Source organism: Chaetodon auriga, chromosome 15, assembly GCF_051107435.1.
Source record: "Chaetodon auriga isolate fChaAug3 chromosome 15, fChaAug3.hap1, whole genome shotgun sequence".
Classification (NCBI taxonomy): Eukaryota; Metazoa; Chordata; class Actinopteri; order Chaetodontiformes; family Chaetodontidae; genus Chaetodon; species Chaetodon auriga.
Window position 1 is genome coordinate 3,399,673 of NC_135088.1, and position 17,497 is coordinate 3,417,169.

General features: G+C 43.5%; 1 protein-coding gene across 1 annotated transcript; it reads right to left on the reverse strand.

Annotated features, from left to right (window-relative positions):
* Positions 1–182: 182 nt before the first annotated feature.
* Positions 183–16,632, reverse strand: mpzl1l (myelin protein zero-like 1 like). The gene is made up of 6 exons (XM_076750347.1): positions 16,498–16,632; positions 13,196–13,377; positions 9,562–9,772; positions 7,493–7,622; positions 5,557–5,662; positions 183–4,522 (listed from the first exon to the last, which is right to left on the reverse strand). The coding sequence occupies exons 1-6, from the start codon at positions 16,568–16,570 to the stop codon at positions 4,427–4,429; spliced, it is 798 nt and encodes a 265-aa protein (XP_076606462.1). The 5' UTR covers positions 16,571–16,632; the 3' UTR covers positions 183–4,426.
* Between the last annotated feature and the right edge of the window lie 865 nt (positions 16,633–17,497).

Consider the following 17,497-nt stretch of genomic DNA (forward strand, 5'->3'; position numbering starts at 1 on the left):
TTTCTGATGTTGATGTTGTGTTTGAGAAGAGAAAATGGCAAGAAAAATCCTCCTTTGACTACAAATATTAGCGTAAAGGTATCGTTAGTATCTTCTTTTCTCCGTCAGTTATGATTTATCAGCTTGATATTTGTGTCTTCTTATTCAGAGGACTCGAAGAGAATAATCAGAACAAACACACGTTTAATTGGCCAGGAATAGGTTTTATATAAAATTTGAACAGTGGATACAGAGGCGATATTATGTGTATAAAAAAATACATACAATAAAAGGAAAATAAATGAATCTTATCTTTTCTATTTGGAGCAGATGTTCAAGTTAGCTGATGAAATGTAAAAGGCACTAAATGTACAACATTCCAGTTTTAAAGACGTTAAACAGAGGCCAAGGTCATTCCGAGATGAACCAAAATAAAACAAAAATCACAGGGAATTTGTTGTCTTTGATATGCAAGACATAGTGCAGATTTTACAACATAACATACCAAACAAATCTCAAATAACACACAACTATTTACCATCGAAAAACACTAAGCGCGCACTTTAAGACTCGTCAGGAGCGGAGCGAACGTCGCCTCCTGCATTCAGACACCAACACACCGAACGCTGCACGTCAGCTTGGTCAAACTGGAAATCTTTCATAATTTAAAGTTTACATCACAATTTCTACAACAGCACTAAGCACTGCGACAAGTCACGATTAGGAGCGAAGCGACCAGCAGTAAAGGTTTGTCGGCATCATACAGGATGTTTTCTTTTCATTTGACGAATACGTTGAAATACATGCTAGCTAGGAAAAGAACAAACCAACAGAAAAGACTCGAACACGAGGGAGAAATCTGGAAGACTACAGTGCCTGCAGTCCAGTCACCATGGGCTGAGTTCACATTTCTTCAGTCCGACCGTCGTTACGACAGGACGTACAAGTTAAAGCAAAACTCAAACCAGTGAAATAAGTCAAGCAGTCGTTTAACGTTTGGTCTGGAGCGGTCAAACTTAACGTGGCCACAGTTGTGAATTCATGTCAGTTATTTAGATTCAACTGAAAAGATTCTCACACTGTGGATGAACAAAGATGAGAGGATGAATCCTGATGTGATGACTCGCTGCTGCATTTCCGCCGGCCTCGGCTGTATTTGAAGATTATTGCTAACGTAGCATGCTAGCTGCTAGAGTTTCTAGCATTCTTTGTTTCCGTTCCACCCTCTGGTTGTGTTTTCAGGTGCGTAATGAGCGTTGAGCCGTTACGTCCACAGACTTCAAGTGTTGTAAGGAACAAACTGTGAGCACCGCAGTGAAACCGGCAGACGAAAGGAAAACAAGCCTACATTATCTGTTTCATTCACGATGACATAATCAACCCTGCTTACTAACATCTTGGATGTTTTTTATGCGGCTAGAATCCAGATTTTTAGAAAATGACAATACGACATCAGATGGTCACTTCCTCTGCATTACGGAGCTTTCTAGTGAGTTTCAACTCATTGTTTTTCTGTCCGACCCACAGCTTTAGTCGCTGAAAGCTTCTGTACACGACCTGAATGATATGGTTGCTTTGAGACTGCTGGATGTGGTCAAAAAATCTGTTATTGCAGGTTAAACAGTACTGTCGTTATCTCGTTTGAGTGATGGATCTCTTGGATTTAATGTGAATGTGGCACTGAAACAAACGCCCCCTTAAAGCTGAAGAAATGTCACATTAATTCTGTTTATTGTGCAGATTTCAGGCCAAAGAAAGTTGAATTCCAGCCCTTTCTGAGCTGACAGGCTCAACACTTCCTGCAGGCACTGTGTACGTTAGAGTGGACGGTGACAAATGATTAAGACTGAAAGAGAAAACATGCCACCAACGTTCTGGACCTCTACAGCAAACTGCTGCCCTTCTCTGGAAAGACACCCGCAGCCACAACACTCTGGAATGACTTACAGTAAACAGCACTATATCTTACAGGAGCAGGAGATATTTACAAATACTGGTCAACATGAATTTACTGCATTCGGAGTCACAAGCTGAAGCTGAAGGCATGTAGACTGACTGCAACACAAACATCATTCTCATAGGTCACCGAACCGTTAAGACGAAATCCGAACAGAAATTTGGCTTTTAAATGCTTCAAGAAAAAACAGGTGTCATACAAATTTGGAATGCATTTTAAAGCTTAAAAGAACTTAACCTAATATATTTGGCCCATTAGTTTAAAAAAAAAAAAAGAAGAAGAAGCTTTATACAATACATATGAAAAAGGATGGATACTTTCATAATAATAATTGTTATGTTAGTAAATTGCATGCAAACAGTGTATTTAGCATTGAGAGCTCCCGGTTTGTAGAAAATGAGATATTTCACCTCAGCTGAACAATTTGTTAGAAACGCAAATTTCAACTAAACACTGCGCAGGTGAAAACCACGAGCAGCAAGCTTTTCTATCCTTTCCAGTCAAACATACAAACGTCTTCAAAGTGTGACGAAGGTCGCGTCGTCTGTGTTTCTATGCACTTTTTTAAAAATTAAAACGAACACAGAGCAACCAAATTTAGTGAAAAAGTGAAGACGCTATGCAGGAAACGGGAACTGTCGGAGACGTTCCACTGAGGTGAAAATCCAACGGGAGGCAGTTTCATCAAAGGTACCACAACAACATGCCAGAAGTCCACAGAAAACTGAAGCATTCACAGTAAAACGACGTCAGACGGCTTCTTCTGTGTCATCTGAGGAGTACCAGCTTTACTTCGTAGATGTCGTTAGAGCTGCATGCAAAGTTACTGAAGGCAATGTAAAATCTAACTCTACATTAAACGCCCCTACAAAACAAGATCACTATGGAACTGCCCAACGAGGGAGACGAGCCGAGGCCTCGCCGCCTGCTGCACCAGCTGGCTGTGAACGCCGTCCGTTTTTAGAAACCAAGGTTTCAACGTAGTTTTAAGAGGAAAAATGTAACTTAAGTGTTGATGCGTAACGTAGTGTAACATGAGCAGACTCACAATGAGCCGTTTGAAAGAAGGATCAGAACTGATTCAGCACCAAAGGGGTCATTTCGTATTCCTACATTACCCACAATGCAGCTGGAGCACTGCACTGTGTGGGATTCAGGCGCGGTACGCTCATGGCGGCTAATGTAGCCTCGAGCAGAGACGAGCAGCAGCTGCAGAGTTCAGTTCAGCTGCAGATCAGTTTCAGGCTTTTGACGTCTTTTCTCACGTTTGCAGTCGTACTCGGGGTTCCCCTTCAACCCCGCCGCCGCCTCCTGACTCATTTTAAAATCTGATTAACTGCTTAATCTGCCTGTGGGACGATGGGTTGGGCTTGAGCAGCTCAGGTCCATCATCACGAGGCTGGTTTAAATATTAGTGTCGTCTCTCACACGTCGACCGCAGTCTAAACTGAACTGTGACAGAAATGAATCGGACACTGAAGCTCGGCATTTTGGCCGATCTTTAGTTTTCTGTCTCTAATTAAAAAGCTGAATCACACGTTATCTGATGGACTCTGCGATCACTTTTCAGCCAATGCGTTCAGCCTCTTTTGCCTGCTCAGACGTGATTGGTCAATAGTACTCGAACTACAGTCGAACTATAAATGGAAACCAGAACGCTTCCAATGCCAAAATCTGGTTCGTCGGCTTCAGATTCTGCTCTCAGAATCTGTTTGTAGAGTTTAGTGTCAACTTGTCTTTGATATTTAAGTCATCAGCGACAGAATACGTCCCTTAACGTAAATGCTGACACTGCGGAGTGAAACACTGTCTTGTGCAGGACAGTGAACATTACTTGGAATAGACGATTAATGATATTTCCCGCTGCATTCACAGGCGATGGGAATTACGGTTTACGGTTACGGTTTACGGTTTACGGTTTACGGTTACGGTTTGTTTGTACCAAGACTGCCACAGACGTGACGGACAAACGAGTTGAGTCATGTATGAGCGGATCACCTGACAGGAGGAATGTTTTTGTTTTGGTCGCTGGTTCGTTTTGATTAGCGTCGTCTTCTTTAAGATGTTAGCGTAGAAACGAACAGCGGTTAAAACGTTAGTGCTGATCAGCTGGTGCAACAGCCTGCAGAACCTTCTGAAGACACAAATAAACGTTTCTTCCATGTGGAATGATTTCTGTGAGGGCTCTCTGATCTGTACTCTGATCCCTGTGCTGGAGAACAACGTCAAGGCCGACTTGATGGAGTAATGTAGTGTCCACTGGAGTCTTTTTCTTTGCTTTTTTTGTCTTTACAGTTAAGCACATGGAGACATCACTTTATCATATAACAGCATCATGCTTTCAGAGGACAAGAGATGAAAAAAAAAAAAAGGAGAAACGCACCAATTTCTGTCCCTGTTGAAATATTCCCACCCTTCCCACGAGCAGCTGATAGAGAGGTCTGATACTTTACTGTGTTATATTTATTTCTTTTGGTCCCCAGCTCCTCTTCAGTTTTTACGGATGTCAGCGTAGACCACCGGCTCCATCTTATGGAACGAGTTTTTGCTGCCTGAGTGATCCAACTGGGCGTATATCACCGGGCCCTGCAACGTAAGAGGAGGACGAAGAGCCGTCAGGTGAAGACACAAATACACTCCCATCGCTCCAGAACAAGCTGAATGAATAACGTTTTTTAAACTGTCCATCTGTAGTTTTTGGTCATTTTTTCTTCTGAATGGCAGATTTGTTCTATTTTTTTTATGTTGAGTTTACCTCTGACTGACTTAATTAGTTGGAAAAGCAAAACCATGCAGACAGGTGATAACGTAAAAAGAAGAGCTGAAACAATTAGTCCATTAATCGATTAGTCGAGCTGCAGAAAATTACTATTTTCATAACTATTTTAAGCAAACTTAACTTTGGAACTTCATACAGCTCAAGTTTCATTGTTTCATCAGTGTCGTATGAAATATTTGCATATTTAAAATACTTTAAATTATAACATTCACCATCGATGGGGCTGTTTTTAGTTTGTCTAAAAATGCACCAACAAGAACTGGAAGCACTCACCTGATGCTCTCCCTACATACATCTGAGACAGAGCTCAACATGAAAAACACTTTGAGCAACTTTTACCGAAAATAAACAGCAATAGTAGAAAATAACTCTTTAATTCTCCCTGAGCGAAAACTTTTTGCTTTTACTTTTTGTTTTTTTTTGGGTTCTAGATTGAGGAGAAATTTCTTTTTCCAGGGCAAATGTGGAGAAAGCTGCTGTGGGGTTCATTTCATTTCTGCCCTTTGGATGTTGTTGCCGTTTGACAGAAACAGGCTAGCTGTTTCCCTCCATTTACAGTCTTTGTGCTAAGCTAAGCTAGCTGGCTGCTGGCTGCAACTTCACCATTAGCATACAGACGTGAGAGCGGCACCATTCTTCTACTGAACAGCAGAAACAAAGAAAACTGTTGAGCTTTTCTTTTACTTTTACTCTAAGTCTACTTTGATTTAGTTTGATTTGTGTTTTTCATTTTATTCTTTTTTTTCCTGATGCTTTAATGTTCTTGTCACATGATCTAAAGTTCCACTGCATCATGTTTGTTTGGCAGCTTGATTTTTTGACACCGTCCCCCAGCTCCTACCTGTAGTGGACCCGAGGGACTGGTAGACCTGGAGCCCTCCAGGCTGGACTCCACCTTCTTTCGTGGCTTCGGAGCCTGAGAGCTCACGCTTTCCAAGGACGTACATCTATTTTAGGGTTACCGTTTGCCACGGTGTGGAGCAACCATTGGTGCACAGTCAGATGGAGACAGACGACAAATAATGAGGCACAAGACAAAAATAAAGAAGTGAGAGATGAGCATGAAACACTGGATGCAAACAAAGTGCTGTGCAGAGATCCTGAAAGCAGCGACGGACGCTGGGAGGAGGCCTGAGGAGCACCGAGGAGATCAGAGCGAGGCTGCTGCAGCTTCCAGGTACGACGCACGACTCGTGAATTCATGTGAAATTACTTCAGTGTGTCAGATTCATGTTTAATTGACATTTATGTAAATAAAGTCAACTAAAAAAAAAAGCTTTGATCTGAATCCTTCTGTGTTTTTACAGAAATGAAAGAATCAAGAATCTATTAAAGCATAAAACAATCTGCTGATCGATCACCACGAATGGAAACAGCTGCAGTACTTCCTTTAATTACAGCTGTAACAATTAATCCATCAGCTATCAGCCATCAATCAGCAACTAATTTGATAATCAATTAATCAGTTTGAGCCATGTTTTAAGAAAAAGAGTCAAACTTCTGATTCCTGCCTGTTAAATGTGGATATTTCTGGTTCTCCACTCCTTTGTGACAGAAAACTAATGTATGTGGGCTGTGGGGAAAATGGGACACTTGAGGACATCGTCCTGAGCTTGATCAATGTTTTCCACTATTTCATAGACCGAACAGCCAATCGATTATCAGAAAACAATCTGCAGATGAATGGACGGTGATGATAATCGTCAGCTGCCGGCCATCAGTGCACCTCTGGTAAAAACACTGTGTAACCGACAGAGAGGCAAAATAATTCAACATTTCAGGGTGAATGTTTGCAGCGTCGTCGACAGACGTTTCATTAAAGAAAAGCTGGTGATGAAGATGAGGAAGACAGCGGTTAGTTTTGAGTGTTAGTGGCAAAAGATGACAAACGATGACGAGACAACACACTGACATCGAGCTAATCAATGGAGTCAGGAGGAAGTGTTGATGTGTTAGTGATGGAGGAAAGTGACTGGCACCAGTGCAAACAGCAACCCCAAAGACTGGACCTCAAACCACCACCAATCAGGCTTTACGCTGACTTCACACCTCTGATTTAAGGTTGATTCATGGTTAAATCACTGACATGAGGAGACAACAGCTGGAGCATGCAAGGGAGACGTGTTCAAACTACCTCAAACACACACAAAGGAAACTACGTGTAGTTTTTGACCTTCAACAAACATTAAGAATTAGTAACATCACATCAAACAAAGAGCTCGTTCTCCGCAGGTGGAGGCAGAGCGAAGCTGCTCTCATGCACAAAGAGTTAGCCAGATGTTACAGTCTGAAGATCGAACCTGTCAAATACGACTAAAAACCAAAGATTCAGGAAACCAGAAAGCAGCTCTGTCACACGAGCCGTGAAATCCACCCGAGAAACCGACCGTACGTTCCAACAAACGCCGGCTCTGATCAGCGTTCTTTATACCACTAAATTATGCAGAAGTGAAACGTTTTCACTGTTTATCAGTGCACAATTAAAAGCTTTATATGAACATATTTAATACTAATACTGTTTTACTGTCGTTCGTTTCCTGTTCATACACCGCTGTCTACAGGAGGAGTTACAGCATTACAGCTGCACTGCGTTCCACACCATTCACACCATTTATTAAACGTTTATTAAAGTGTCCCCCGAATGTTTACATCCATTTTTAAAGCCATTGTTCACTTTCTGAATCCCATTTGTGTCCTTTGGAAACTGGGTCTTGTGTCATTTGACTGTGGCGGCGTTAACCTCGGCGGTCAGTGAGCTGCAGCGTGTAAAAACTCACCCTTCATAATCATGGCGGTTGTAAAGCACCCTCATGATAACGCAGGCAACTACAGCGATGAGGATGAGGAGGAGTAAAGCACCGCACACTGCTCCGACGATGACGGCCGTGTTGCTCTGAGGAAGAGATTCTGGACACAAGCGCGTACACACACACACACACACACACACACACACACACACACACACACACACACACAGAGTTGGTTTTACAATATAAAGTCAACATTTCCAAATGCATTAAAAGCGTCTACAGTCTGTTCTCTTTGGTTTCCATACGTGTTTTTTTTTTTATTAAAGCACAAACTCAGCTTGAATTTTGCCTCATAATTTTGTCAATTTAAGTGGTACAAAGCTTCCAGAAACCCCAAATGCAAGACGAATGACACAGGAAGATACAAATATGTACAAATATCGAGCAACAATCACAACAGGAAATTCACGATTATACAAAATAAAGTTACACGAAGAAAACTTCCTTTGCACATGTGAAGTGATTTTATAGCAACTCACTCTGTGACCTTTTCATTCAAGGTGTTTGTAGATTACTGAAAACATTTTCACAAACACATTTTCATGCACGACGGCCTCGTATCAGCTCTTTCAGTCTCAACAGGATGTGTACACAAAGTTATTACTATAAATAAAACGCAGCCTTCAAGTTTGAGCTAAACTTTAAGGTCAGATTGGAGGCAAAGCTGCGGGTGTTGTTGACATCTGCAGCAGCACGAGGTGTGTGCGTGTGTGTGTGTGTGTGTGTGTGTGTGTGTGTGTGCAGGAAACACAGCGAACACACCGCGGTGCCGCAGAGATCGAAATGCCAGATGTAGAGCGAGCTCCCACCTGGAGGGTGGGGCAGCCACCGCTGGGCTACAAGACAACAAGCTGTCACATGCTCGTGTGGGTTTCATGTACCTGAAAAACAACCAACAAGAACGCACCTGCTGGAGCGGCTTTGTTCACCAGATCCCACAGTGCCAACAGAGCGCTGGCCCGAGAGGAGCCGACATGTTTACACCTTCAGGGAGAGCGGTTCAGCTCATTCAGCCCAATCCTGATTATATCAAGACCACTGGATACTCACTTCTGATTGGCTGGAAGGTACGAGCTACGTTTAGGCCTGGCTCACCGACGGAGTGTTATCCAAATTAAACCGTGCACATTTAATTTAAAATACGTTTGACATTTAAGTCAGTTTAAATTTAACCCACGTCAGCCCGTCAATCACAGAACATTCAGTTCTCACCAACAGAACGATCTCACAGAGCCGCGATTAAAAAAACATTCGACAGGTGAATCGCACAGGTACTTTTATTGTGGAGCAGCCACAGGAAATGCATTTGTCAACTAAGCTAGTGCAGCTATGCTACTGTAGCTAAATATTTCAGGCAGAACGACGAGAGGAAAAATCCACGAAGCGCTGATTAGACGACAAGTCGCACACAAGAAGCCGGTTCTGCTGCCGACTGAGAACGAGCGCACATCCAACGCCACGGCAACCAAGTTAAACAACTCCCGCTGCCCTGCTATTGGACGGAGAGTCACTCACGTGGCGACGTGTCCCAGCCCAGAATAAAAACTATAATCGACCTGTTGTCTGAGATGAGATCCATACTGCAGCTTTATATCTGGGCTCAGAGGCGACTAAAGTGAGATTTAAAGACGGTTTAAAGGTAATCCTGTTTGGTTTAAACTAGATCCAGCAGCAGTTTTAGATAAACCTGGATTTAATCCGGGTTTTCACTAATTCTAGGTGGTGCATCTCGCCCGCTGCATCCAAACAAAGCAGCCGTTCAGTCGACTGCATCTGACAGTCAACCAGATTATAAACGGGCAGAAACGTCGACTCTTTGCCTGGAAACACGGCAGACGGCTCCGCATGCAGCGGCCAATCAGCATGTGTGTGTGGAGTGTGCAGAGACTCGCTGAGTGGGTGAAGTGTCTGTCCAAGGCCGCAGGTGCATTTAAAAAGCATCTTGTGTAATCACAATCTTTAAGCATCCCGCCTCCAGCTTTTCATCAGAAGTCCGCCAGAAAAACACGTTTTCTTCATCTGATTTCAGAGCTCACCTTTCAGAACGACCCTGAGCTCGGTTCGAGCCGGCGTTCCCGTCACGTCCGGCGGGTTCTTCACGTCGCAGAAGAAGGTACCGTTGTCGCTGAACTGAGCCGGACTCAGCTGTATGGAGACGTCCCGTTTGTTTATATCTCCGATGAACTGCACCCTGTCCTTGAACTCGTCTTGTCCCGGGAATCCTTTCCCGTTGGAAAAGTAGAAAATCTGCAGTGGGAAGGAAAAACAGGTTCAACTGTCTGCACTGCATCGTCACTGTGTGTGTGTGTGTCCACTTGAGCTCAACACAGCAAAATGGTAGAGCTATAGGGAACTAAAAAGCTTCATGTGTGAATGGATTTTTGGATTTTATCATCATCTATTATTAGAACTAGTTAGATTATCAGTTTAGTGGACTGACAGAAAATTAAGAGAGAATTATTGTGACTGACTGGTTTTCATCATGTTTCAAACAAAAACATCAAACCAGTTTTCTGTTTCCAGCTTCTCAGCTGTGAGGTCATACATGACAGCAAACAGATGTTCTTATCAGGGACCAATCAGAGGCTTTTATTTACTTCAGTATGTATCTGGACACAGTGAACATCTGTAAACCTTATTTCCTACGATCTGATTGAAAAACTCTTCCTGGTTCCAGTTGTTCTCTGTTCTGTCTCATTCTAAATTATTAACATGATGTGAACGAACGTTTAACTGGATGGAAATGCAAAACATCAACACACATCCACAGCAACACACACACACAAAGCCTCCACAGCCACATTCACTCTCTGCATTAACATGAACGAGCCAGAGCTGATGAGTTCTGCCGCCGGCAGCGTTTGTCCCTCTAACCGTCGAGAGGCAGGAAGAGGAGAAAGTCCTTTCTCACAGCAGACGTTTGGACTCGTCACAGCAGAAAACAGGTGTTACTGATCACATTAACAAAGGCTCCGTTATATTCAAGCCTTCCAGTAAATCATGACAGTGACTCAACATACGCAACACCAGGACGCTGAAACCGAAGCAGCTACGACAAACTCAGCCTCCTTCTTTCTATTATTTCCACCTGTGTGTGTTTCCTGCTGTGACATGTCAGGACAGCAAACAGCTGTTCGTGTCAGAGCCGGCCGTCCGCCATCGTGACGTCTGACAACTTTTCCCTCTGAACAGGTTTAGAGCTGCTCCCTCGATCCTAAAACTCAAAACATGTTAACTATAAGACAACAAAGAGCGAGGAGATTCAGCGAGGCCATAAAAGAAATGTCCTTCACCCTCAAAGACACCGACGTGTCCACAGCACTGATCTGCCTCTGGGTCACGTGAAGAAAGACACCGTGGCCTCGTTGTTGTTAGCAGCTCGAGAGAAAGAACCGTTTCTACTGTTATTCATCGTCTCCTGGAGTCTGAGGGTAACTTTACTCAGTCCGGTTTGACACCGCTTTCATGTTAGAGTAAAAGGAAGAATACTAATACTACGTCCTGATGTCCCGCAGAACTGTCAAACATCCATATTTTCACTTCCTGTCAGCGTTTGTTTAGCTGGACTGCATGGACGTCACACCATGTCAAGTCTGAAACACCATTAATGGTGAAACCAAACCACTGGTAGAGACCTCCAGTGTCCACAGACAAACACCTGAACGATAAAAAACTGATGAACCTCTTCTGTGGTTTCTGTTCTGTTGAGGACTGAGACAGACTCAGTTTCCTCCTGCTGAGCTGAGGCTGATGGCAGCGACCGGCCAGATCACAAATATTCCAGTTAGGAAAAACTTTATCGCCCAACAAGCGGCTTGACAAGGTGCACAGGAAAAGTCAAACCAGTTTTATTTATACAGCCCAGTATCACAAGTTTGCTTCAAGGGGTTTTATAATCTGTCCAGGATAAGACACCCTCTGTCCTCAGAGACTCGACTGGGATCAGGAAAAACTCCCCAAAAGCCGATTTAACAGGAAAATATGAAAGAAACCTCGAGAAGATCAGCAGAGGACGGATTCGTCTCATACAGACGAGCATGCAGGAAAAACACAGTGCGGACAGTCAGGACGACAAAATGACAGACTGAACACGTATGAAGAATGTGGATCCACTTCAGAAAACACGTCTGTAAGAACGCCGTGTATTATTAACAGAGTGTGTGTGTGTGTGTGTGTGTGTGTGTGTGTGTGTGTGTTAGCTCACACTGCGATGCTCAGCTGCCCTCAGTTTAAATATATGAATATACTCCACGACTTAAAATCCAAAGGATGCAAACTGCAGGTGAAAACACAGGCGGTAACACCTGAACTGACGCTGCCAAAGTCACTCTACAGTTTAGAGGCTGAGCGGTTAACTGGGGCCGATATCACCTTTCACAAACTACCGGCATTGATGGAACTTGGGTCCGATGGCGGCCAATGGCTGTGCAGTAAATCAGGATCCTCTACGACGAGCAGACGAGCTCCGAACAATCATTCCTATATCGGCCTTTAAAAATCCACCATCGGTCGACTGTCACATATTTTTGTCCTCCTGCTGTCAGACAACTGAACGAGCACGAATAACGACGTGATTAGATCTCATGGAGACTTCCTGTTAACCAGCAGTCACTCAGAAGCTGCTGCGCCGTGATGATGAGATAATTTCATAATCGTCTGACAAAACCATCACAAATCTGCACACGCTGAAACGCCAAGCTGGCGGTTAGAGAGTCATACGCCCTGAGAGCGTTTTGCGTGGACGGAGGGCAGAAACAGAAAGAGATGTGTTTAGAAAATTAACCGGCTCGGTGTCGACACACTCAAACGCTGGCTGCGTGCATCTTTTCTGGCATGACTGCTCTGCAATTTAAAACCCTGCGGCTGCGTCATTATGTCTGCAGGAGATCAGAGCAGGCAGGTAGGCCGCCGTCCAGCCTGGCGCTCTGTAAACAGAACGGGGAAGGGACGGTGGACGGCCTGCGAGCCGCACAGCAGGCTCTGCACTCCAGGATGGACCGTCTGCATTCACTACAACACGCAGAAAAGGTCTTAAATGGGACTTAAAGCTCAGTTAAACATGAATCTTTCTGAGCAGCCGTCCCCGCTAATAGAGTCACAATCATATGTGCAGTTATTTATGTTCACTGGGGCCGACCGAGACAGTTTTAGCACTTGACAGTTAATCTTGATTGTTTGAAAATGACGTCTGCGGTAATCAAGTGGTTCATGAATCATTTTGCCAGAAACAAATCAGTTTAACTGCTGTGTAAACAGTGCAGCTCTCCACCGAAACACGAGGCCAGCGCTCGTTTCGTCAGAGCGCCACAAGAGCAAGAAATAAACAGAAACACTGAGGAAATACACCACGGTGCTCGAGCAGGATGGAGACGAGAGAAATCCAAAAATCACAATATAGAAATAAACAGCTGTTAAGACACAAGGTGGAAGCAGGAGTGAGCATGAAAACACGAACTACCAAAGTTCGTTATTTGAAAGTGTAACAAACAGAATGTAAATAAACGTCTGAGCCTGAACATGAAACTGTGAACTCGTGTGCACTGAACGCATCACGATGAGCGTCCCGCTGAGGCCTTTCTTTGTGCGTCCGTGCAGATAAAACAATCGCAGGAAAACATCCTGGAGCTGTGGGAAATCTTCCCGGAGCGGAAGCGGCCGGCGAGGACTTACCACGTACGGAGCTCTGAAGAACTGGTTGTCGGGCTGACTCGACTGGAAGCTCCAGGTGACCGAGGTGGAGCTGCTGACCACTTGATTCGACTTAAAGGTGCATCGGAGGATTCCCGTGGTGCCGTTCTGCATCATCACCTCGGGGTCGGCGTGTATGTCGATGGCTGATGCAGGTTTTGACACTGTGAATGAATGAGGGGATGAAAAGAAGTTTCCTGGTGTTATTATGGTGTGTGGTGACGACACAAAAACCACCCACAAAGTCCAGTTTGAGAAACAGGTGTTGAGTTTAAAGGCTTCTCTTCACTGGCCTCTAACACACCTGTAGTCACTGTCAGACATGAACCCCGCGCGCTGTTTATACTGAACATAAACATACATACATGCAAATACTGCACATGAGCACCCACTTCCTCTGTGTAATCTGTGACGATCAGTATTTATGTACAGTTTACAGAAACACTTGACGTGTATTTACAGACTGTATGCTGTTGGTCGTTGTTGTTTATATGTATAATAACTCTGTTTATTTTCATCTCTTTGTTCGGCTTCGTTGTCCTTGTTCGCAGCTTCCTGTAAATTGTTCTTGGACTTAAAACCGGAGTCAGATTCTTTATTGTGTGTGTTCACATAAAGCCAAACAAGCTGATTCTGACATGTGGACGCAGCAGGAAGCTCAGACTCGCAGTTTTTGCATCTTTTGCTTAAAACTGTCGAGTGACTGATCGAATAGGTGATAAAGAGATTAATCAGTAGCAGATATGAAGGGAGAAGCGGTCACATAAGATTTATTAACAGTTAATAATTCATATCTTTAGATGTCTAACGTGCTCTTGATGCCCTTAGACGACTTAATCAATTGGCTCAAATCGATGACATTATGTTATTCGAGGTCAGAGGCTGTCGTTTAGCAGCTGGACGTTCCCACAAACCACAGACAAATTAATATGTTTAATTTAGTGCCTTCATCCATTTGTCCTGCAGCCTTGTGAACTTCTTCGTGCTGCTGCTGCTCTGAATGTTGTTTCAGTGCTTCTTGTTGGCTGTTGGCCGGGCAGCTGGGGGCTAAATGCACCATTGTGTCGCGCGGCGCAAAATAAACAGTGGAGGTCAGATCACGGACAAAAAATGAGCTGCTAAAGCTTAATAGAAGTTTAGACTGATTTCAAACTGAAAGATGTGGATACGTTTGGGGTTTTTTGATGGTAAACACCACAAAATGTTATCTTTAATGCCACAAACACAGTTTTAATATGATGACTGGTCTGTTTCTGTTCATTTGTACATAGAAAATATTCAACTTGTGCACCTAAATTCTCTAAAGTGACACCTGTACAATCTAAACTAACATTATTTCTCAACACATTTGCTGGAGAATCATTACTTTTGACTGCATTATATTGTCCAGGTGTTCATGTTACTGTGTGTTATAAGTGACTACAACAGTTATTGTGTAAAGGACAGAAAACAGAAGGAGGTTCATCAGTGTGAAGTACCGACTTCACAGTTCACTGATTGATAACCGCTACAGGAAGCTCTGAATGGGAGATGTGTGACTGTACACTGACCTTTATGTCACAAACTAACACAGATCTGTGCAAGTGTAAACATCTATGAAAATCCAGGTCACAAACTTGGCAAACAATCACATGACGTTCACATCCACTCCCACAATAAGAGGATCTATTAGACTTGATGTAAATGCAACCAGATCTTAGATCGTCTCCGTCTCCTGCACTTTGCACAGCAATTAGACCAAATTCTGTCTAACGCACTGTGACAGTTTGAGATTCAGGCTCCAGGGAATAAAGTGCACTAAAAACAAAGTAAACAGACGGCAGCCAGTCAGTAATCAGCTGAAGATAATTTCACAATATGAAAAGGAAGGACGCGTTTGTCATCCCCTTCTTCCTGTCAGATGTTATTAGTCTGAGATTCAAAGCAGAAAGCCGCAAGTCCACTTCTGCAAAGCACAGGATGCTGTTCTCCAATATTTCAAATAGCAGAAGTTTGGGGTATTTCTGGTGCAGGAAAGTGTGTTTATGAACTGTGTGCTGCTACTTATTTTACTTAAAGCTGTCCAGTGTTCAACAGCTAATTATCAACTGGTGGAGTTTTGCATCAGCTCCATCATTTTTCTCATTTTCTACACAGATAAATCCTCGGTCTGGAGCTAATTCTACAGTGTCTGAGTGATTTTTAGAGCTAAAACTTATTATATTGTGCAAAAGACCTGGTTTGTTAGTGTTTAAGATGAGACTTGAGTGCTGTTTGTCTAACTAGCCTTTAGCAATAAAGTTAGCAGCACTAACAGTAGTTAAAAAGACCAACGAAGTTAATGTGCCACAATATTAAAGCAAATATGTGAAACTCTGAACAGAATCACAGGCATAAACATTGTGTTTCTGCTTGCTTCATGAAGTGTATCCTGATATCTGGGTCACGAAGAGGTTTGCCATTAAGAAAATGAGGCGCTCTCTTTGCTTTGGGACGCTAAGCTAGTCGAAGCAGAACGATGCGTTGGCACTGTTAGCTACTGAATGTCAATAAAACACAATAATTGTTTTATAATGCTCGTGATAAAGATGTGTTACGCTGTAAATTACTGGAAATTTTGTTCACTCGGTGTGCTGTTATCTTACGAAATGACTTTACCCCGGGCGACACGTAGTTAACGTAGAGATTCACATTAAACGACACCTTTACTGAAAATCTGCCACTTTGATGTGGCTTTGTTTGTCGCCTAAATGCCTGCAAGGTAGGACACAGTTTGAAATTTTTTTTATATTTTTGGAAGACACTCTTCAAATCGGCATACACTCAACACACCCAGCAACCCTTCTTTCAGCTAAATATTACTGTGTACCAGCTGGTTGGCCTCTCTAGTTAACGTTACTTCCACGGTAAGTGCCACCGTCACCTTCCTCACAACGATACTAGCAAGGGCGGTAGCCACCGCTCTGTACCAATTCTGACTCAAATTTTGGTTAATTTAACTGTTCCTTAACACATTATCTGTAACGTTATGTCGATGTGGGAACAAGGAGGGTCTAGGTAACAATCCCAAGAAAAATGTTTTCGGTACTGCTACACCCCTTCTCTAGCTATGGGGGTGGACAAAGGTAGCTACATTAATTAGCAAGATTGAGAACAGAGGTTACGAGTGTGGTTAGGTGTCTCCCGTACATGAGATGCGATATAACATCGCTAGCTTGCTAACCTGATATCCTACCTCAAATAATGAGCTCAAAATTAAACATTTCCAAATTGAATTTTAAGCCAGGTTGGGCTTTAGCACTCACCTAATACAACGCATATCGTAAATCCAGTCAATAAAACACGCTTGCAGAAGGTAGTTGACCATTTTGGCTCCATTATGTTGTTGTAAACAGGAGTAGCCCCTCTGCTTTTTTTCCACCCTCTATCGTACGAGTCGTTTCTTCTTCGTGGAAAGTTGCAGGGGCGGGTCCACAGTTCTGAATGCGACTGCTGCCCCCTACACGTCAATAAGTGCATTGACGACTTGCAGCAGCTACTCGCATCGTAGTGGAGGAGTTATTCCTTTAAAAAGTTACCTAAGTACATTAAAATCAATCATATCATTTGACTGCTATTACTAATACTTTGACTACTCATGCTTTAATGTAAAAGCAGGATTTTCAGAATCAGAATCAGATCAGAATCAGATGCCTTTATTAGTCTCCCGAAGGAGAAATTCCATTTCAGTTACATCCCGTCCAAGAAACACAAAAAAAGACAGTGACACATAACAGGGGAGGACAGGAGTGGGAGAACTGTGGGTCGCACACATGGAGAGCGCCCCGTTTACTTAGATGTGAAAGAGGAAAAACAAGAGGGAAGAAGAGGGTAAAAAAAGCAACTCCCAAACTAAGCTCCTGTGGGGGGGGGGGGGGGGCACAGTGTGGGATTAGGAAAAAAAACACCTCGGCACATAAGCAACATAGTAAGACATTACAACAAAATCTCAAGGACTTGCACATGTGGGAAGGGTGGGGGGAGTTGGGGAGGGTAGGTGTCGCAGCACAGACACTGGGGGCGCGTGCACGCAGCCACATTTAAGTGCCTCGCAACTGCGACAAGGGAGGGAGGGGGGGTGGGAGCCACGAAGGCGTTGAGTTGGAGGTTGTGTGCGTGTTATATGTGTCTTCGTGTGTGTGTATGTGTAAGCCCGTGTACTTCATCTCCACTCAGTCCAACCCATTGTCTCTGCCGTCTGATAACTGATGACGAAGACACAGCCGTAGCTTTACTGCTGTATTTGTTTGAGGTGGAGCTCATTTT